General features: G+C 42.2%; 1 protein-coding gene across 7 annotated transcripts in view; it reads left to right on the plus strand.

The window, feature by feature from the left end:
• Positions 1–19,387, plus strand: part of FILIP1 (filamin A interacting protein 1) — a 116,095-nt gene that overhangs the window by 59,664 nt on the left and 37,044 nt on the right. For all 7 annotated transcript variants that reach the window (XM_009333144.1, XM_009333142.1, XM_009333140.1 and 4 more), the window contains 2 exons: positions 9,228–9,401; positions 11,503–11,681. In XM_009333144.1, the coding sequence (XP_009331419.1) occupies positions 9,228–9,401; positions 11,503–11,681 (353 nt within the window). The remainder of the gene's footprint in view (positions 1–9,227; positions 9,402–11,502; positions 11,682–19,387) is intronic.

Genomic DNA, 19,387 nt, shown 5'->3' on the forward strand with positions numbered 1-19,387 from the left:
ACTGTGGAAAAAAATACCTGGGCAGGTTTGTTCCTCTTGGAGAGGGGGTACTTATGCCAGCAGCTTCAAGTGCCTCCCTGAAGTTCAGGTCAGAGCACCTACTTTCAGATGCTTCAGTTCCCTCTACAGTCAATGAAGCACTTTCAAAGAGCAATGTAGGTGACCTGAGTTACATGTCTAATGAAGACACTTTTTAGTTTCCAATGGATTTCAACAAATTGGATGATAAAATAGAAGCACATAAACATGGAGGAAATAAAAGAATATAATGAATGGGGGGAAATGAATAGGAGAACAAAGATATTGATGTCAGAGTGCCGTATTTTTTGTAGTATTCATAGCGTTAGTACCTAGATCTTATATATACTTATGAATTAAATCTGACAGCATTCCTGGGAAGTATTATTTCCTTTATGGAATGGAAATTAGAGCATAGTCAGGTTAATTTTATGTGTGAAGCATGAGAAAGAGGTCCATGAACAGAACATGGATCTCTTGAGTCTTGGTCCAGACTGGTTAACATAAGATTAAGGGGCAGATAATAATACAAGAAAGAGGAAAAGAAATGCTTTTTCTGTTATTATCCTTTCATTAGTCATCTTTTTTTCTTCTTAAAGAGATGCTAACTGGTCACAAAATAAGTTGTGGTTACAAAAGGAACATGGCAACTTACTACACGACTCCAGCAATATAAAAACACCTCAATGTGTGGGAAATGTGCTGCAATTTTAATGATTTCCTATACTGCTACAGTAGCTTGTGACTGGCCATTCACCTGGCATATGGAAAGCTGCAGATCATTTCCTTAGCATGAATAAACCAGAATAGGGACTTAATCATTTGGGTTTTCATGTCTGATTTAGAGTACCTGAACCCGGAAGCTCTCTGGGTTTGCAAGTATTGCGGTGACTAGTGCTGGTTGGAGAAAAGACCTCAGGTTGCTTTGTTAATTACCTCATTGTTAGGATGCACACTGCATCACGCAGCCACATACCAGCCCTGAACTGCGAATACAGTCATTCGTGCGCTGTTGTTAATGATTCTTCCTGCTCAGGTGTCCAAAAAGGTGTTTTAACTCATGTTCCTTCTTCTCCCTGCTGGCTAGTTGGATCAATCTGCTTGCTGCCAGGCTTCAGGTCATGTGCAAGATGTTATTGTATGGTTAATGTTGGCTGAGATGTAAACTATATGACTGGATACGGCAAACCCAAAACAGCGGGTTTAGCCATTGTCATGCATTGCTGAAGCATGTAAAGCATATCCCAACATGGAGATTTGTGCACACAACTGACAGTGACCCCTCGCATTGGTCTCTCTGTGCTGATTGGATCATGACACTGTAATTCTATATGCTGCAGTAACTGCCCCACAGTTCGATAATACTGAGCAAAGCACTCTTTCAGTGTGAAAAGACAAGACAGGATATCCCAGACCCTAATAATTCTGAAAACATCAAGCAGTGTGGAGTTAATACTTCTCAGGGCCTTGCCATGGGAATTTTCTGGCTGTGGCCCAGACTACAGATAATTAATTATGTCAGTGAAAGGCTCTGGTGGCCTGTTTTCTTCAGAAAAAAGTGACATCATCCATGGAGCTCTCTGGCAATAAAGCAGAACAAAGCTGTGTGGGCAGGAAATAACAGACAGATGTCTTCTAGTGCTCATTTGATCTGTTTCGAAGCTTGCTGTAAGAAGTAATACATTGCTCTGTGCTGCTTATCCCCAGCTCTGCAATCTTTAGCGTGGACTTTTTTAAACATAAGAGGCCAAATTAATCTCTGATGTAATTCTTTTGGAGCCACTTCAGAGGGTTTGTGTGGTGGATGAGCTGGTCTATCATGTGCCTGTCCTCAGTATTGATTTTAGAAGGACTTTCTGTGTTATCACTGTAAGATAACGCACAACAAAATGAAATACACTGTATAGCTCCAAAGGCTTCATACAAGGCCAGAAAGTTCCGCACGGTGTGGAGAAGACAGGAAAATTCTGTTTCATATCCCCAGAGTCATGACGGATCACTTGCATTTCTGGATATATTTCACTAAACTTTTGTACAAAACCACCGATGGTCGCTTTTCATCACTGAAGTAATCTCGTTACTTCCAAAGTAAATCACATACATAGACCTGAGCCCAGAAGTGATAAAAGAAATTCGTGCAAGTGAACTCCACAGTTTCAAGTATTAGGAAATTAAGCTAAAACGAAAGGCAAGAAAAAAACTTTGCTGTACATAGTCTTCCTTGCAAGAAAAACTATGTATACATGTCATTAGACAGCATTTTGCATGGCTAGAATCACTGAGTGAGTGATATAAACAAGGCTACTTCAGGTATCTGGTATAGGGGAGAAAAATACTTCTTGAGTTTTTAGCAAAAAGGAGCTTTGTACGATGTATTATGCAGTAGAGCATCTAACTTCCCAGCTTCAAAGCATGCTTTGCACACTAAGTACATCTGACCTGGAAGACAAATTGCTACCCAGTCCTTGTAGCAGTACGTAGGGATAGCTTGAGGAATCGGGCCTTTAACAAAAGTATCATTCCAGTAGGCAGGAGTAATTTTTGTTACTTTCTCTATTCATATTCATAGTATCATGACAAAAAATGAAGAAAGTGCACTTTCCTTTTAATTATTTGAATTTCCTCCTAAGGTAAGAAAAAAAGGGAAGTTACTGAGTTTAAAAATGGATTAGTGGATTAGTGTTAAGAAAGTTTTGCGGAAGCAGATTTTCAAGTACACCTGCCTGGAGACGCTTTCTTCATTAAAGTAAACTAAATGAACACACGGTATTCGCTCTCTGATGTCTCTAATGGGAATTTTCAGAGGCAAGACTATTCCTGCCCTGGCAGCGACACAGCATGAGTTTGTCCTGGATAGCGCAGAAAGCAGTGTGAGAACATCCTCCTGATCTCCCACAGAAGGATGCCTTGGTTGTGATGTTTGTCAGCTATAGGTGAAACATTTGTAAAGTCTACTGGAATTTATGAAATCAGCCACTGGTAGGACCACAACATTACACGGAGAACCTGTGACCTTATCTAGTTTCTGATGCAGTACAGAGCAGCTGTTGCACTATAAATAACCTGAACTGAGTGAAATGCAAGTAACAACAACACAAGTAGAAGTAAAGGTTCCTGTCTGTGGTTTGACAGTTATTTCTTGCCATTAATCACTGGCAAGAAAAATATGACTTCATAAACATTAAACCTCTATTACTTGGTGCTTTCACTTGTGCAGGCATAACAAAGTGTCATGACAACTAGAAAAGAAGTAGTCAAAAGCTGGAAATATCAGACCTTCCAAATATTACATAAGTGTATTCCCTGTAAATACTACTCCTGCTCCCGAATTTTCAGAATTTCTTTCAATTAATTGAAAGGATTGTCATCATGTTATTGAAATATATAGATTGCTCTGAAGTAGTCAGATGTATTTTAGATGGCTCCAAACATGGAGCTATGAAGGAAATAGTTACTGGTAACTGATTTTGAGAAAGGCACACTGTGAATTTGCAGGAAGGCTACTTACAAATAAAATTCAGGAGAAGAGTTTAGGAGATGTACTGGCAAAGGATCTTAAGTTGGATTTTACTCTCAGCTGACAGTGATTGCTTTGACTCCATTCAGCCCATCTTGAATACAACTGAATTTTTTTTCCGATTTACTAGATGCCTTACATGAAACGAGTTTGATCAGCTCAGTCCCATTTCCCAGGTGACAAATGGGCTGTGGCAAAAATTCCCCGTTTAGTGGGTGCTGAGTTTTGTTAACAGTCTCATGGGAGAGGCCAAAGACTGTGGGAATGGGGAGAGAGGGCTGTAGTAAATTGGCAGGGCAGGGCACGAGGAGGAAGCACGTCCGAACGCCGGGCTTGTGTAACAGTCTTTCCGTTGACCAAGAATTTGGTTGCTAGGCTGCCAGTCCCCTTTTACAAGCAGCAGAGTCATGCTATTGTTTCCTAAATGGTTTCAATTTTATGCAGAGACCTCTTTACATCCTTTCTGTATCATTTAAATATTTTACTAGGCACGTAGTAAAGCAAGGTTTGGAACTCAGACCCCTGCCCTGCTGAAGCCAGCAAGCAAAAGAAAGCCCTTCTCTTATTCTGCCAAAAAATGAGTATTTCAGGGTAACCCTGCAAAAAGTGGCCTCATGTCAGCCTTCCAGCTGGGTGGCTAGCATGCACTCCTGAGGGGAGCATTGTCTTGAGGAATTCATATTTCCCAGGTAGAAATGCAGAACCCACATCTTAAGTAAGTGCACTAATCACTGGGTAGTAGACAGGAGGGAAAGGAGAGCCGGCAAAGGTGTGTAGGACAGCAGTGCTCCATGGCACTTCAGCCCCTCCATGGACGCACTTGAGATCTCAGGTCACCAGCCTTCAGGTTTTGGCAGCTCCAATAAGCATAAAACAAAACTTAGATACAGTTCAACTTTGCAGTTCCTCTATCAGCAGGGACAGCCAAAGGAGTTAACTGAGTACTGTGTCCAGTTCTGGTCCCCACAATTCAACAAAGATGCAGACAGGCTGAAGAAGGTCCAAAGGAGGGCCATGAAGATGATCAAAGGGCTGGAGAACTTATCCTGTGAGGAAACACTGAGGGAGTTAGGCCTTTTCTCCCTGGAGAAGAGAAGGCTTGGGGGCGACCTCATCACAGTATTCCAGTACTTAAAGGGCGGCTACAAAGAAGACAGTGGCTCTCTCTTCACAAGCAGCCACATGGAGAAGATAAGGGGCAATGGGTACAAGTTGCACCGGGAGAGGTTTCGTCTCAACATACAAAAGACATTTTTTACAGTGAGACCAATCAATCACTGGAACAACCTCCCCATGGATGTGGTAGAGTCCCCATCACTAGAAGTTTTCAAAATGTGATTGGACATGGTGCTAGATGATCTCATCTAGGCTTCCTTTCCCATGAAATGTTGGACCAGATGATCTTTTGAGGTCTTTCCCAACTTGGGCAGTTCTATGGTTCTATGAGTTTGATGGACAGGGAGTCTCTAAGCAGGCTTTGCTCCTGGAGAAAGTGAGTGTAGAAAAACACTTCTCAACATATCTGGCCTTCTGTGTTTCTCGCCTTGAGAGTATTACTAAGAGGTAAAAGTGGCCTCTTCATTAATCTGTCTTCATTGCTCCTACTGTTTAGAGAATCAGGTACTTGGGGGCACTTCATTAACAGGAAAGTCTGTTTATTTTCAAAAACCCACAATCTGAGAAGTATAGATAGAAAGTTAGCTTGGAGTTTTCTGTAGGACAATTTAAGTAACAAAAAAACCAATAAAAGTAAATGTATGTATTTTCTAAATTCTGTATCTTGACTTTAAAGAGCTTCTCTGATTAATTGCAGTCTTCTGGACTTACGCAAATGAGTTTCATCATGTTACAAATGGTTGCAATATGTGGTCTTCTCATGCCTGAATACTCTCTCTCATCAGAGCACCAACAAAACAAAAAAAAGGACTTGAGAGATGGCTTTCCTGTGCCAAATGCCATGTTTCTTCTACCAAAACAGCTAACAACTTTCCTCTGGGATTTATATACAAGTTTACTTCCAATTTGAAATCTCTTCCTTGTGTTTGTCTCCTAGCTTATGATTTATGCTAAACAGCATTGTGCTTTGAGACAAGGGAGGCACCTACAGTAGATGTCCATCAGTAGAAACAGCTTGCCAGTATGGTTCCCTATTCTTGGCTAGGACCCCCGACTTTGAGACTCTTGTACCTCTTTCCAGGCATGTGTGTTGAAGTAGCCCAAGTGTTCCTCTACAGGATTATTCTGACTTGTTTTCTGAAAATGGTCTGTATCCTGCGGTTCAATATAATGATAGTTTGTCGCTATACATTGAAAGAAAACATCTCCATGTGAGCTCTCTTCTAGTTGTTTCAGTGGAAAATTAGTCATCTGGAGGAAACATGAGATCACGAGTTACGCAGGCCTGCTGTTTCAGATCCTTCCTTCTACATTTATCCCAAGGAGTTTCAGAGAGACTAACTGGAGTTTGCAGATCCCGAGGCTGATGGGGGGTTCGGATATCACTCGGGCCCCTCTCTGACCTGTGCTTCAGAATCCTCCTATGCTGGGGCTTGTTGCTGACCAAATAAAAGCAAATTTCTCTCCAGTTTATTATTAGCACGAGGCCCCTTTTTTGGTCCAATGCTTCCTAGCAACCTGAGTGTCTGTTTGTTAGTTTGCTTTTCACAAACTGTTATCATAAGTCCATGGAAACAGAGTACTTGGTGAATTAGCCGATACCCTTGAAAAGATAATGACAGGAGCAATGGCCAAGCCCAGAAAAGGCAGAAGGCACCTTGCCACGCTAACATGATCCAGATCCCAAATGCCTGCAGCGCATGGGGTGCCCAAGAAGGGGTACGTGAGTGGGGAGTTGCCTGCACCTTGGCGATGGTGCCTGGGTACAGGCTGGGTACCCTCCCCGTGGACTGCACCGAGGGGTTTTCAGGGCTGACAGCCCTGCCCTGTCCCCTGGAGCTAAGTGTGTCACTGCTTCCTTTTAAAGATGAAGCAATGAATAGGGGTTTCCTTCAAAGCTCTGAACTGAGCTTGGGCACCTTCTGTTCTGCCTGGGGTATTGGTTCCTCCATTCAACATCACCCGCTCCCTATGGCTCTCGGGGGACCCAAAACTACACCTTCCAGAAACCTTAGCCGGCAAGTCATAAGCTGTTTCAGGGACTCTCATTCCCTCCTGCTAAAGTTGCTCCATTTAAATCATCAATGATTAAAGACTAATGAGGCTGTAAGGAAAGTACTGCATGACACTGCACAACTGAACAGGGGCTGGGGCACTCGCTGGGAAGAGCAGCGTTCGGTCCCTCTGTCAGCTATTACTGTATTAAATAACCATTACAGGCACTGGAGTCCAGCTCTTTGCTCTCCCAAGTCACAGTGTTAAATCACCAAGCCCAAGTTGTCTCTGTTTGCTCTGCCTGGCCCTGTCAATGTTTAATTATGCTGTCCGGGGCCCGACAGCTTTAACAGGAGAGAATGAACTCATCCTCCTCCCCTCCCGAATAGCCTAGGGTCCAAGGTGTGCCTGTCCCTGAGGAATGGGGTGTGTGGGGCCTGAAGCTTTCTGTGCTCAGGACCAAAATGAACTGAGGTTTCAGCATGCTTGGTTGTGGCCCTTGGTGCAGAGGGTAGGAGGGGGCTGCCCCCTCATCCCGCTGTTTTCGGTGCTCCCTTTGCATAGTGCTCTCCCTGAGCATGCCTGTGGCACAGGGCCCCTGCTGCGAGGCATGCAGCGGGACACTGAATTCGTTCATTGGGGCAGGACGCAGATATGGCCCCAACACTGTCTCTTTCTAAAAGGGCCTAAGACAACATATCATAAAATCTGGATATTTATAAATCCCCCCAAACTCCCATGCTATCCTATTAGACTTTTAAAGAGCTTTTTCTTCAATATAGAAGCATTGGCTTCACAGTAACGAAGACACTAAGATAACTGTTATTTTTACAGGGATATAAAAAAAATATATATTCTTGAACCTGTCTAAAACTTTCCTAAAAATAACATTTTTCTGTACTGAGAGTGGCGTATTCCCAGGACGTGATGTAGTGAGGTGTACATGCTCTTTTGGCACTCTTTGGGACTAGCCCACATAACTCTTAGTTTTGACATCCATGAGTGATGCACCTTTCCCATACTCATGCTGAAACAACATTAATACCATTCCGGTCTGTATTTTGTATCTTTGCAGACATGTGCAAAGCTTTTACTTAAGGTTACAAAATGTTGTACAGAGTAAGCCCCTACAGCTAGCTGTTTATAATTGGGCTAGTTCTCAACTGGGTAGCATTATCTTTGCCTCAAGTTCATTTTTTGTTTTATTTTCATGTTACTGTATTTTATTAAAAAAAAAAGATTAAAGGCTCTTTGCCATTTCCTGAAATTATTTCCTTGCACATTTAAAAGCAGGTGGTTTTGTAGAGCTGCAATGCCTCTGTGGTACTGGGTAAAGATTTAAGATTTGCTACAGGGATAATATGGAGTGCCATTATGAACACTGGAAAAGCATGAAGCGTTTGTCAGTTCATAAATCCTAAACAGTCATTGCTTACATAGGGGCAGGATTTGTAAGGGATTTTCCCTAAAATATCTGAACCTTTCCTTAGCCCTTAATTTGCTTCCCAAGCTCACATGGGTTGAGTGTCGGAAGGGCAGCTGAGAGAAAAATTGGTGCCTGTACTCTTCTGCCCCACATCCCTTTGGGCTTGTGGGAGAGGCTCTCCAGGGAAATCCGGGAGCTCCCTCGTGCCCATCAAAAACTTGTACCTTTTACAGCCCCTCCCTGGATCATGGCCTTATAAACCTGCTTTGAAGGACAGGCAAGTGCCCTGCCCCCATTTTACAGATGGCTTAACAGATGTTGGCAAGTATCATTAGAAACAGAGCTCGGGATTAAGTGTTTGTCTGCAGCATAACCCTAAAATGCCCGTTATTCATAGCCAGGTGGCCTTGCAGAGCAGTCTCATCACGCCCAGATGCCTGCTTGTGCTGCCTGAAAGTGGGGGCTCCCACCCAGGGCAGGGAGCAGGAGCTGGGACCCACACTACCCTCGGCCACAGAAGCACCACTGCTCCTAGGTACGCCCCCCGCTCCAGCATCAGCAGCTCTCCTCTGCTGCCGGGAGGGTTTGCTCAGCCTCTTTGGGTCTGCCACCAGTTATGCCAGTTAGCTGGGGTCTGCAATGTTTCTGGGGTTTTTAAACAAAAAAAAAGTTAGAAAACTTTGTTTGAAAAGTTACTTGAAGAGACTATTTAGTCACAAAGTCAGGTAGGGAATGACTAGGAAATACTTGATTCAAAGCCATTTGGGAAATAGTAATACAGCCCACTTGTGCTGCTTGTTCTAATCCTCTCCTTACCCCAGTCAGGGAACAGTATGGCAGTGAATAAGATGAAGTATATGAGGAGTAATGGTGTTCCCTGGCTACAGTTGCAACCCAGATAAAAAATTATAGCATTCAAATGGAATGGCAGGCAGGAATGGAATAACAAATATACACAAGGACAACACTCGGATTGCACAGATCATGTTTACTCTGATATCTCCCAAAGTTTTTATATTTGTATTGGCAGCCCAGCATTCTTCTAATTTATTTTATTTTTGTGTATGCAGTCCATACACATGAAATTCCCCTATTTTCCCTGTTTTCCCTGTTGGTTAATAGGTTGGCTTATGGTAGTGATTTGCAATGTTACAGGCAAGGGAGGATGTGATCCACATGCTGAAGACAGAGAAAACCAAACCTGAAGTTTTAGAAGCTCATTATGGGTCTGCAGCTCCAGAGAACGTGCTCCGAGTGCTACACAGGGATGCCATCCTTGCCCAGGAGAAGTCTATAGGGGAAGACGTCTATGAGAAACCAATTTCAGAGGTAATAACTTCTCGACTTACATCATTATGTCTGTGCAGGGGGAATCCTAACCAGAAGTGAGAATCCACATATTTTGGATATGTGCAAAGCATGCAAGAGGATAACATAGCATTTGTACAAATGACAAGAAATGGAAGAAAAATTGAATATTCTTGTTCACTCAGCTGCAGAATAAATTGTAAGCACAGTCACTGGGTTTGAACACAAACAATAAAGACCTTGTATGCTCCTTGGGGCTGGTGCCATTAAGCGAGAACAAAATCTTTGGGTGTTACATTTCTGTTTTTTAAATTCCTTTCAATTATAGGCTCCAACCTCTACTGCTCACAGAACTGGTAAGCACCCTGATTTTCTTGGCATACTAGATCACTGACATGTGGGTAGTTAGGAAAAGAAGGCCTTCAGAGATTAACTTTGACCATATTTATGGGATCATAAACCCGTAATCATTTTACGTTACTTAAGCTCTAGGACTGCAAAGTCAGTTCAGCCCCTAAAGGAGACCTGTAGGACTTGATCCCTTGCTTTAAAATCTAACCAATAAATGAATGTAGAATAGACCTGGGAATGTCTGAGGCCAGCATGAATGCCAAAATAAGCAGCCACTGCTCATGTTAATAGTTTCGTAACAGTCCAGGGCATGGAGAAAGAGCATGCAACAACGTACAATACTGTAGTTCCTGTCCAAATCTTCATAGGTCCTCCTATTAGAACTTTTGATTTTTTCGCCAGGAATTGTGTCTACCACAGGATATCTTTATACTGTGTATTCTCATTGAAGCATCTTCTGGAATTTTTGGGATGGTAGTAAATACGGAAAGCAAACATTAGCATGTGGGAGTATGCATGAAATACTGTTGAACAGGATTAAAAGATCTTAGCAGGGCTTTTGTCTAAAGAAGTTGATAATTTGGCAGGGACCTCAGTGTAAAACTTGTGTCATGTGTAGGTCCACAGGGGTTATGTTGGAACTAAAATAGGATGGTGACAAAATTTCACAAGTGCAAAAGATGAAGGCTGAACCCAACCTGGCTCCTTTATAAAATGCAATGACTGTTTTACTTTGACTGCCATGGTCAACTTCTGGAGAACAAATCACCGTGGTCCTCCTGCTCTCTTATTTCCCTCAGTTTGCTGAGGCACCCTGTGAAACAGCAACTGCCCAGTGCAGCCAGGGCCGAGGAAGATGCGATTCCCGCAGGGTAATGGCTGGGGTGGGCAAAGCATGCTCTGCCAGCTGCCGTGCCAGGGGCAGGCAAGCAGAGAAGTACCAGAGCTGCGGGCTGCTTCAGCAGGGAGGAGGATGGAGTTTGTCATCTGCTCCCAAGAAACAGTGAAAGGAGCAACATGAATAGCTGTGGGGGCTTCGGAGTGCCCTGGCAACTTTTTAGACACACCTCCCCAGCCCTAGTGTTTGTTTGAATAATAATTGGCATATTAAATTAATTAAAAAAAAACAGAAGAGAGAAAAGGTAAAGTGTGCTAATAAAGAAACAGAAATTTCTGTCAGAAAACAGGCTGAGGGGAAAACTCTAAGGCTTATAATGAATTGTATTTGGTAATGTAAAACTGAATCTATGCTGAATCTAAACAGTTTAGACTTTTTACCTCAGCAGTCCTGCAGGTGTGTTGAAGATGCCTAACTCAAATTTCAGCCTTGAGCTTACACCTTGTGCTGCACATGTAGGTGTCTAGTCCCCATATAGGTGTGTGAACTCAGGCTCCCAGGGTCTGAGGGCACGTATCCTGCCCTGGCATTTGCTACAGCTTTTCCTGTGTGAAATGAGGGAAGTGTGCATAGCACCTCGCCACAGGGGAAATTCTGCACTGCAACAATATTATTTGTTACCCTAAAACTAAGCAAAGTTCTGTCCTTTGTGTATCTGGGAACCATGCAAATGTTTATTGCAAACACGCCGTCCAAAGAAATCATTACTTTTACAGGACAGTTACTCTTATTTCTAGTCACTGCTTTATGTAAAGCCCAAGACATAAAATTATGGGACTCGCATTCACCAAACACAACATTGTTGGTTAATAAATCAGATGAAGTAAGCAAGGAGACCTTTAAAACAGTCTATTCTCCTTTCCTACAATCCAGCTGGACAGACTTGAAGAAAAGCAGAAAGAGACGTATCGGCGCATGCTGGAACAGCTCCTGTTGGCAGAAAAGTGCCATCGCCGCACAGTTTATGAGCTAGAAAATGAGAAACATAAACATACAGATTACATGAACAAGAGCGATGACTTTACCAACCTCTTGGAACAGGAGCGGGAGAGGTGAGTACCTGAGGCGGTGCAAAGAGTATCCCCAGTGTTCCAGTGCTTGTCAGTTCAGCAGTGATATGGTACTTTCTGTGTTTAAATGACACTAAACTCATGTGTAAACCATTTGTAAATGTTGGTCCACTCATGTTATTACTAAATGCATTACTGTGCAAGTCTAGAGCTCGAGGAATACCATTGAATGCTCCTGTAGTGTGCGCTTGAATTAGGAAACAAATTTGTTTTGAATTACTCATGCCCGTTTTGGGTTCACCTCCTGGTAGCTTTTGATCAGATGTTATTTACTTTGGCTAAGTTTGGGGCTGGCTTGCTTAGCCAAGCACCGCATTTTGTGAAGGACGGGGCACCGTTTGTCACAGAGGAGGACGGGGTAAGGAAAACCACAACACACATTAGGATACTGGCACACAAGTGGTAAGGACTTTACCATGCATTTAGGCTTGCAAAATCACAAACCATTTGCATTATTTTTCATATTTTTGAAGGCACATGCCTCAGGCAAGATCTATGTTCCCCTGGAAGAAAATATTTTCATGTTTTATAAAACGTGCCCAGCCTGCGATGGACTATCTGCAGTGTTTATCTCACAGGCTCCTACGCTCCAGGTTTTTTTCTTCAAGTGTTTGTCCTTGTGGGAGTAATTTGTTCTCTGAGTCTCTAAGAAAAGAAAGAGCACCTACCTTAGGTGAAGAATGAGCACTTGGTAACAGCCTCAGTTTTTCAACATGAAATTTTCATGCTCATACCAAACTGCTTGAAATCGATCCACAATATTTGAAAAAAAAAAAAAAAGAAAGCTCTGAGAAAAATACTTAAGGCAAGTTCAAAGAAGAAATACTTTTGAGGAAACCAAAATGTCTGGTGGCAGACATTTGCAAAAAGCCAGGAGCTAAATTGTTTAGTGTATTTCCTGAGCTCAGTTCAGCGCCAGCTTTGAGTAGGTGGCACATGAGATACAGTGACCATATTTCCTGGTTTAATAGCTGCTGTTTTTCTGTCTTTCTATTTTCCTGGGTGACTGGCAAACTTTAAAGGACAAAAATGCTTCTGCATCTTAGAAATTTGATGCTCTTAGCAGAAAATAAAAAATTTGTTGTATTTCCAAGTAAGAAGCAATTTCACATCTGATTCTCATAGATGCCATTTTTTCTCTATGCTGAATATCCGTGCATGTGTGGACATGCAGGCAACTGAAATGCTACAAAAGTAAAAGTGGTACTAAAATATCATTTACATTTGTCTTTACATTTTATATTCACTTTAATTTGACAATTGTTGCCATCTTATTATTCCATCTCAATTTGTGAAGCCCACTAAATTTCCTAAGATTATGATCTGTTTTGAACTGACTTCCTTCAATGAATGGATTAAAAAGCTTTTTGTCTCACATTACTACTGCTGAGATATCAAGTCCCATCTCTGTGGGCATTTTCTCATACTCTTCCTTCTCTTTTGTGTCTTTTAAACTTCAGTTTTTCTACATTCTACAATTTTTGGAAAAACAGCAATAAAAAAAGGAGAATTTGAGTTTGAACTTCCATTGAAAGCAGATCTTTAAGAGCAACTAAATCCGCCAGCTTTAGTCGCCAGTGCCTCTGTACTGGTGGCTGTGGGGGAAGAATTGCAGTGCTGAAGCCCTTTTGATTTATGTTGAGTGTCACGAGAAACCTGATGTTTGCTATTTAATCTACTTTGTCTAAGGCACTAATGAGAAAATTCGTTTAAGTTTAGTAGCGACCAAGCAGAGAGAACATGGCACGTAGCTAAACATAGAAAACCAAGCATGCACGTCCCTCCCTCTTCAGGGTCCTCCTCCCAGATCACTTGCAGAGCAGATTAGCAAAATCAGGATGGGCTGGAAACCACTCATTAGTGCATAGTCTTAAATGATCTCAACCCCCCATCTTTGTTTGCTGAGTGCACATGAAACTGAGGCTGCACCCACATCTTTGTAGGTATTAAAAACTGGAAGTAGTATTGTTTGAGGGCTATATTCATGGAGAAAGAGAGGGTGATGGGATGACTTCTCAGGAAAGCCCCACAGTGGCAAGCAGCAGTAGATTTTTGTCAAAAAGAAAGAGTTTGTAGTGAAAAGATTAAGTTGCAATAGATTAAAACATACAAAAAACTCCCATACTCACTTAATCTGCATATTGGGACAGAGAACTGACCTGCCCAAATGCATTTCTCAGGGTCCTGCATAGGCATTCTTGTTTTATAAGTACCACTATATATATAATTTGTTTTACTGTGGTGCTTTGAGGCCGGAGGGTTATTTTATTAAGAGCTGAACAGACTTATAGTCTCCATGAAAAAGAAAAGGGACACGGAGATGAACTTTGCCCATCAGCCACTCTGCTGCACTCATAGTCATAATGTTAATGAGACAGGGTGAGCTAGAGGAAGAACAGTCCTGTGGGATGGCCATCTCACAGCAGTCTGGTACAATGAGAGCAGAAATAATTTTTGTCCTGGATCTAAGTAATTTAAGTAATTTCTTTCCTCACAATATTTTACCATTTTTTCCTAACCACTGTTGTCCACACCAACTTTTAGAGGCCACATCTGCTTTTGCTGTCCTGTGAAAGTTTGAACAAGATAAAAAGGGAAATTCTTTAAGAGCAGAAATATGCCTCGGTTCTAATGTATTTCCAGCACTCTCTTAATGTATTTACTTTGGCATACTTTTTTACATACACTTTCATACATTATCTCTAATCCATCCACAACAACATGATATGAAAGCAAACAGTCCCTATGAGGGACTAATTATTAGGTCAGCCTTGCACAGGAAGGAAGTAACAGGAAAACATGATTTGTCAAGAATAATTATGCATGAAAAGTATAAAAAAGAGAAAATTGTACACGGGGATATTCAAAATGTAGACAGCTAGGAGGGGTAAATGGAGAAAGCTGGAGGGCCTGACTGTTGGTGTTGGCTCCTCAACACCAAGTGCAACTAACCTGTAGGAAAGTTGTGGGAAAGGTTGGCATGTTACAGGAAGAGAGTAGTGACAACCATTTGCCAGACAGAGATGAAAGAAATCTGGTACTTTTAGTGGAAGGTTCTTCTACAGACATGGTGGCTGAAGTGTTTTGCAAATTTCCCTATAGTACGCTATAATCATATCTAAAGATGGGAATGTTTTGAAAGTTAGGAACAGTATTTTCTATTTTTACTATTCGACCAAAATTCGCCTTTTCCACGCTTGCCCACCTCAGCTGCTGTTCCTGTAACATCAGGTTGCCCTTGGGCACCTCCTATCCCCGGGAGTGCAAAAGCAGCTGTCTTCCTGGAGCCTCCTGACAAGGCTGAGGAATAAGGAGAAGAGCTGGAGGCCCCTGGGCCCCCTCAGAGACCTTTGGTGGCAGACGGTGGGGTAAGAAGTCTCTGGTCTGGCAGGTGGAGAATGAGAGGTCTGACTGGAGCTGCACTGACAACGTGGCTTGCAGTGGACACCTGAAGAGCAGGAGACCACACAGCAGCAGCCGCAATGATAAAATTAGTCCTCCCAGCACAGGCACCCTCCTGATCTTCTGCCACGCTTTGGGGAGTGAGCTGGCGGCGTGAGCTCGGGCACTGGCTGAGCTGGCTGCAGCTAAACCAGCTATTGGCACTTCCCTACCCCAAAAAGCTCTTGTGTAAAGCAGACTTAACATGAACTGGTTCTTGGTTGTTCTCTGTTCCGCCTAGTCGCAGCCCTCTTGCCTTCCCCTTTAGGGAACTGGTGGAGAGGGGGGGAGAGAAATCTTTAGGATCAATTATAAACTTTTTTATTTGATCAGCAGGGCTTTTTCTTCTGGTGAAAAAAGGGAGAGGTCTGTGTAACCTCAGCACTGCTTCGACCTCTCGATCGACCTACGAGATGAGGCTTAAAATCCTGACATTTTTAGAGGTGCTAATCTCTGAACAATTTGTCTCGTACTCTTCTTTTAATCCCGTTTGTTGACAGCACATTTTGCTGCTATTAAAAGCACTGGAAAGCTCCCATTGATTTTAATGGTTCAGAAACAGGCTTGTGGTGAGGACCACTGAGCTGGTCCTGCAGGACGGATGGCAGAAAGAGCCTGAAAGCCTTCAAAAATGGGGGGAGGAGGGAGTTTCTTTCATATGCATGGGACGTGGTTTGCCGAATAGAGGGTGCGATGTGGCAGAAAGGCTTTGTTGGAGCTCATTAAGGGAGATCTGTGCAACTGCTTTGTGAGTAATTTGATCATTTGCAGCAGGATCCCTGAGACTGCCGAGACTTTTACCCCACCACACAATGTGTCAGTAAATACACACCCAGTATCTAATGTAAGTATTGTCTGTCTGAAAGCATCGATATTATGTTTAGTCACATTTTATTGTAAGACTTCATTGAAGTGATGAGGATTTTAAATTGGCTCTTGCTTTCCTTGCTGCAGCTTCAAATTATTCTTTACAACCACAGTGACAGTGTTCCCAGTGCACTGAAGCATTTCGCATTTTCCTCAAAGGCAAGGCCGAGGATTCAGTCTGTACTTCCTAAGCAGGGCCCTGCTAAATCTGGTTTTAGTTAAACCCTCTTTTTGAAGTACATGGCCATAATTAGATCTGCTTAGAGGAGACAGCAGGACTGTGACCCCAGATCTTTCCTCCACAAAGTTTCCTTTCAGTCTTCGAGTAAAATTGTCTCCTCTCTGCCTCCCCCACCGCAGCACCCCCAGCAAGGAATGCACTGGCAAGTCCCTCGGAGGTCTGTGATAATACATTCCTCTTGGCTTCGGTCATCCTGGCACCGAGATGCTCTTGGCTGCTCTGCTGGTGATGTAATTCTGGGCCCGCATCACCTGCAAAAGAAACTGATCTGCGAGCAATAAAGCACACAGCCGTCTTGAAACAAAAATGGGAGTGTTGATGTTAGCAAGTTTTTAAAATCTTTTTTCTCCCCTTTTTGCATTTCTGCTTTTATTACCAAAGCTCCCCTTCTCCCTTTTCCCACGAGACGGCAGCACCAAGCCTTTCACTGGGAAGTGCTTGCCTTTTTGTTTCCCTTTATTTCATGGACCCAAGCAAGTATAAAGGCTGGAGTGTGACATAGTTTGGAGATTTTGTGTGCGTTACCTTTCCAGTTTGCATTTTCTCTTGATTTTTATGGAGCTTGTAAAATAAAGAAGCTGGCAGGAAGACAGGGGGGCAGAGTATCCATCAGTCAATTACTTGTTTAGAGAACAATCAAGCCAAAAATTTGAAGTGTTCAGGGCTAATAAACCTCTGTGATTTACCAGCTTAAGGCCAAATTCTGCGGGAAGAATAGCCCCATACAGAGATATTGAGGTGAGGTGCAAACATATAGCGCAGGTTTTGGCCTGTAACTGTGTAATCTGTTGGTGATTCCTTTAAAGTCTGGAAATTAAGTTACTTTACAGAAAGATTTTTGCTATTTTCTTTCTCCAAGAGTTCTTAGCCATATTTGTGCTATGAGTTTTTTCTCATATGGTGATTGTTTCTGTGTCCTGGTTTCCAAATTGTGACCCAAAAAAAGGAAAAGCCAGCCCGATGGGACTGTGAGAATTCACCATTGCCTACAGTAGTTACTCATCTTACCACACATGACAGGCCATAGTAGGGCACTGAGTCACTCTCTGTCTACTTTTCAGGAAGTGCATCTCTAAACTTTTAATCTTATAATATAGAAGACAAGGGCAACAGTACAGTTTTTATTCTTTCTTTTAGGCTGGCATGCTATCTGAATGGTTTGGAAACATTGGCTATTTTCTGTCAATGTAATATATTCACAGGATCACAGACCACAAATTCTGTGGTAGTCTATTAAAAGAAATAAATGAAAAAAACTGGCAATGACAAATACCGTTTCTGCACAGTTAGGTAAATCTGAAGGTCATCCATTTTGCAGGTCCTGTTTCACGGCTCTAGCTGACTGCAAGGCAGTGACTGCTCGAAGTTTATGTTTTAACTAATGAATCTGGTCCCAAGTTCCAACAAAACGGCTCCAAAGGTAATTTAAACATGAGAGAATAAACAGCCACATCGGACTGTGGAGAAACAATATGAAAGTTTTGGGAGTCTTACACAATGTGAGGCTTGCCACGAGCTGGGACTAATCCAAATCCATCTCTTCACACTTGGATAGTCCTCAAAACTGTCCAGTCTTTCAGTCACTTCTGGGATTATATAAAATGGCACCATGTGTTGTTTCAGCTATTCTTCCAAAATTATTTCTAAGTAGGCATCAGCTTCACAGCCCTTGAGAGAGAATTATTATACAAAACTATATGTAGTTCATTATTCCTAGCAAGTCTGCTTGCTAAAATCATCAATTCAAATGCTCCCAGGGTCAGACGGGGGGAAAAAATGACTTCATTCAAAATCTACTCACGAACCCAAACTCTGTCCAGGGTGCAATAGGTAACAATTTTAGCATTTAAGGGGCCTTTGGCATGTTTCAGGGTTATTATACTACTGAAATAAATATCAGTTCACAGCTCTACTGAGGCCATCTTTTTAAGTTGTCATTTTTTTAGGCAAAGAAAACAAGAACTGAGTCAGGATCATTCAGACAGATTAGAAACAGGTTTCAGTTGAAGGGCCAGGTTTCAGTGAATTTCTAAAAAATTTAGATAGATGCCACTTATTTACAAGTATAAATATATGCTAATAGGCACTCAAGCTTGAACATGTTGGATATTTGCTTTACATTTAAATGGAAGTTTACCTGTGCAGAGATATACAGACAGATTAGCAAAGTATATGACTTACTATTTTGATTAATGCCCTACAAATATCTAAGACCTGTTCTATATGGTCAGACACTTCCCACTAAGTTGTGTGAAGAACCTCAATAAATGTCATCTGACTTGGAGGGTTATTCTGACTCAGTGAGCCTATATAGAAGCTTTCCTAACCCTAAACAGATGTAATGCTTTTTCTATCTTCTTTCCCAAAAAGGGCGTGCAACCCTTCTCATTCTTCCAGTATCTCCACCAGCAGTGGAGAATACCAATAATGAGTTTTATATTTGCATCATTTCAGTTTTCATTCTTTTTAAGGCTTATATGTGGGAAAATCTTAAGGCAGAAGAAAAAACCCAGGGGGTGCAAAAATCCAAACCAAATGTTCTTGTGAAATTTGACAAAGCTTGTGCAAATGTGAGGGGGAAGAAATGCAGAATGCAAAATGTATAATTCAGTGCATACTTGTAAAGCATCTGTGATTGTAATATTGTGTTGCCATAGTTAGTGTTTGAACTAATTTTTTAAAAACCCATTAAAAATGGCATTTTGGGTGTAAGATAATTATCATAAATGTCATCAAAGAAAATCTGGTGGCTTAATTCACAAGACTAGCTAGTCAAAAAAGCATATCAAATAACCCTGTGATTATGCCATTCACCTGGACTGTGGGAGACTTTCAATCCTCCCGTCAACCTGTTGGGATCTGAACCCACCTCTCTGAGGAGGTCTTCCTGGTCATGTCATTGGGTCTCTTGGGGTGCCTGTTCCCACTCTTCCCAGGTAAAATTGTTCCAGTTTTACAAGTCACTTTTATACTTTTTGAGTTTTCACCAAATGGGTGAAAATCTTCTTGTAGGTCAGTGCCTGGGTATTCAAATTCCCCCAGACACAGGAATTCACTGAGCCTGGTCTCCCCATCTCCCAAGAAGTGTGGGGTTTTCACTTGTTGGCTTGGTGAATGGTGTAAAGATACGGTCCTCTCC

This window comes from Pygoscelis adeliae, unplaced genomic scaffold (assembly GCF_000699105.1).
Source record: "Pygoscelis adeliae isolate BGI_AS28 unplaced genomic scaffold, ASM69910v1 Scaffold57, whole genome shotgun sequence".
NCBI lineage: Eukaryota > Metazoa > Chordata > Aves > Sphenisciformes > Spheniscidae > Pygoscelis > Pygoscelis adeliae.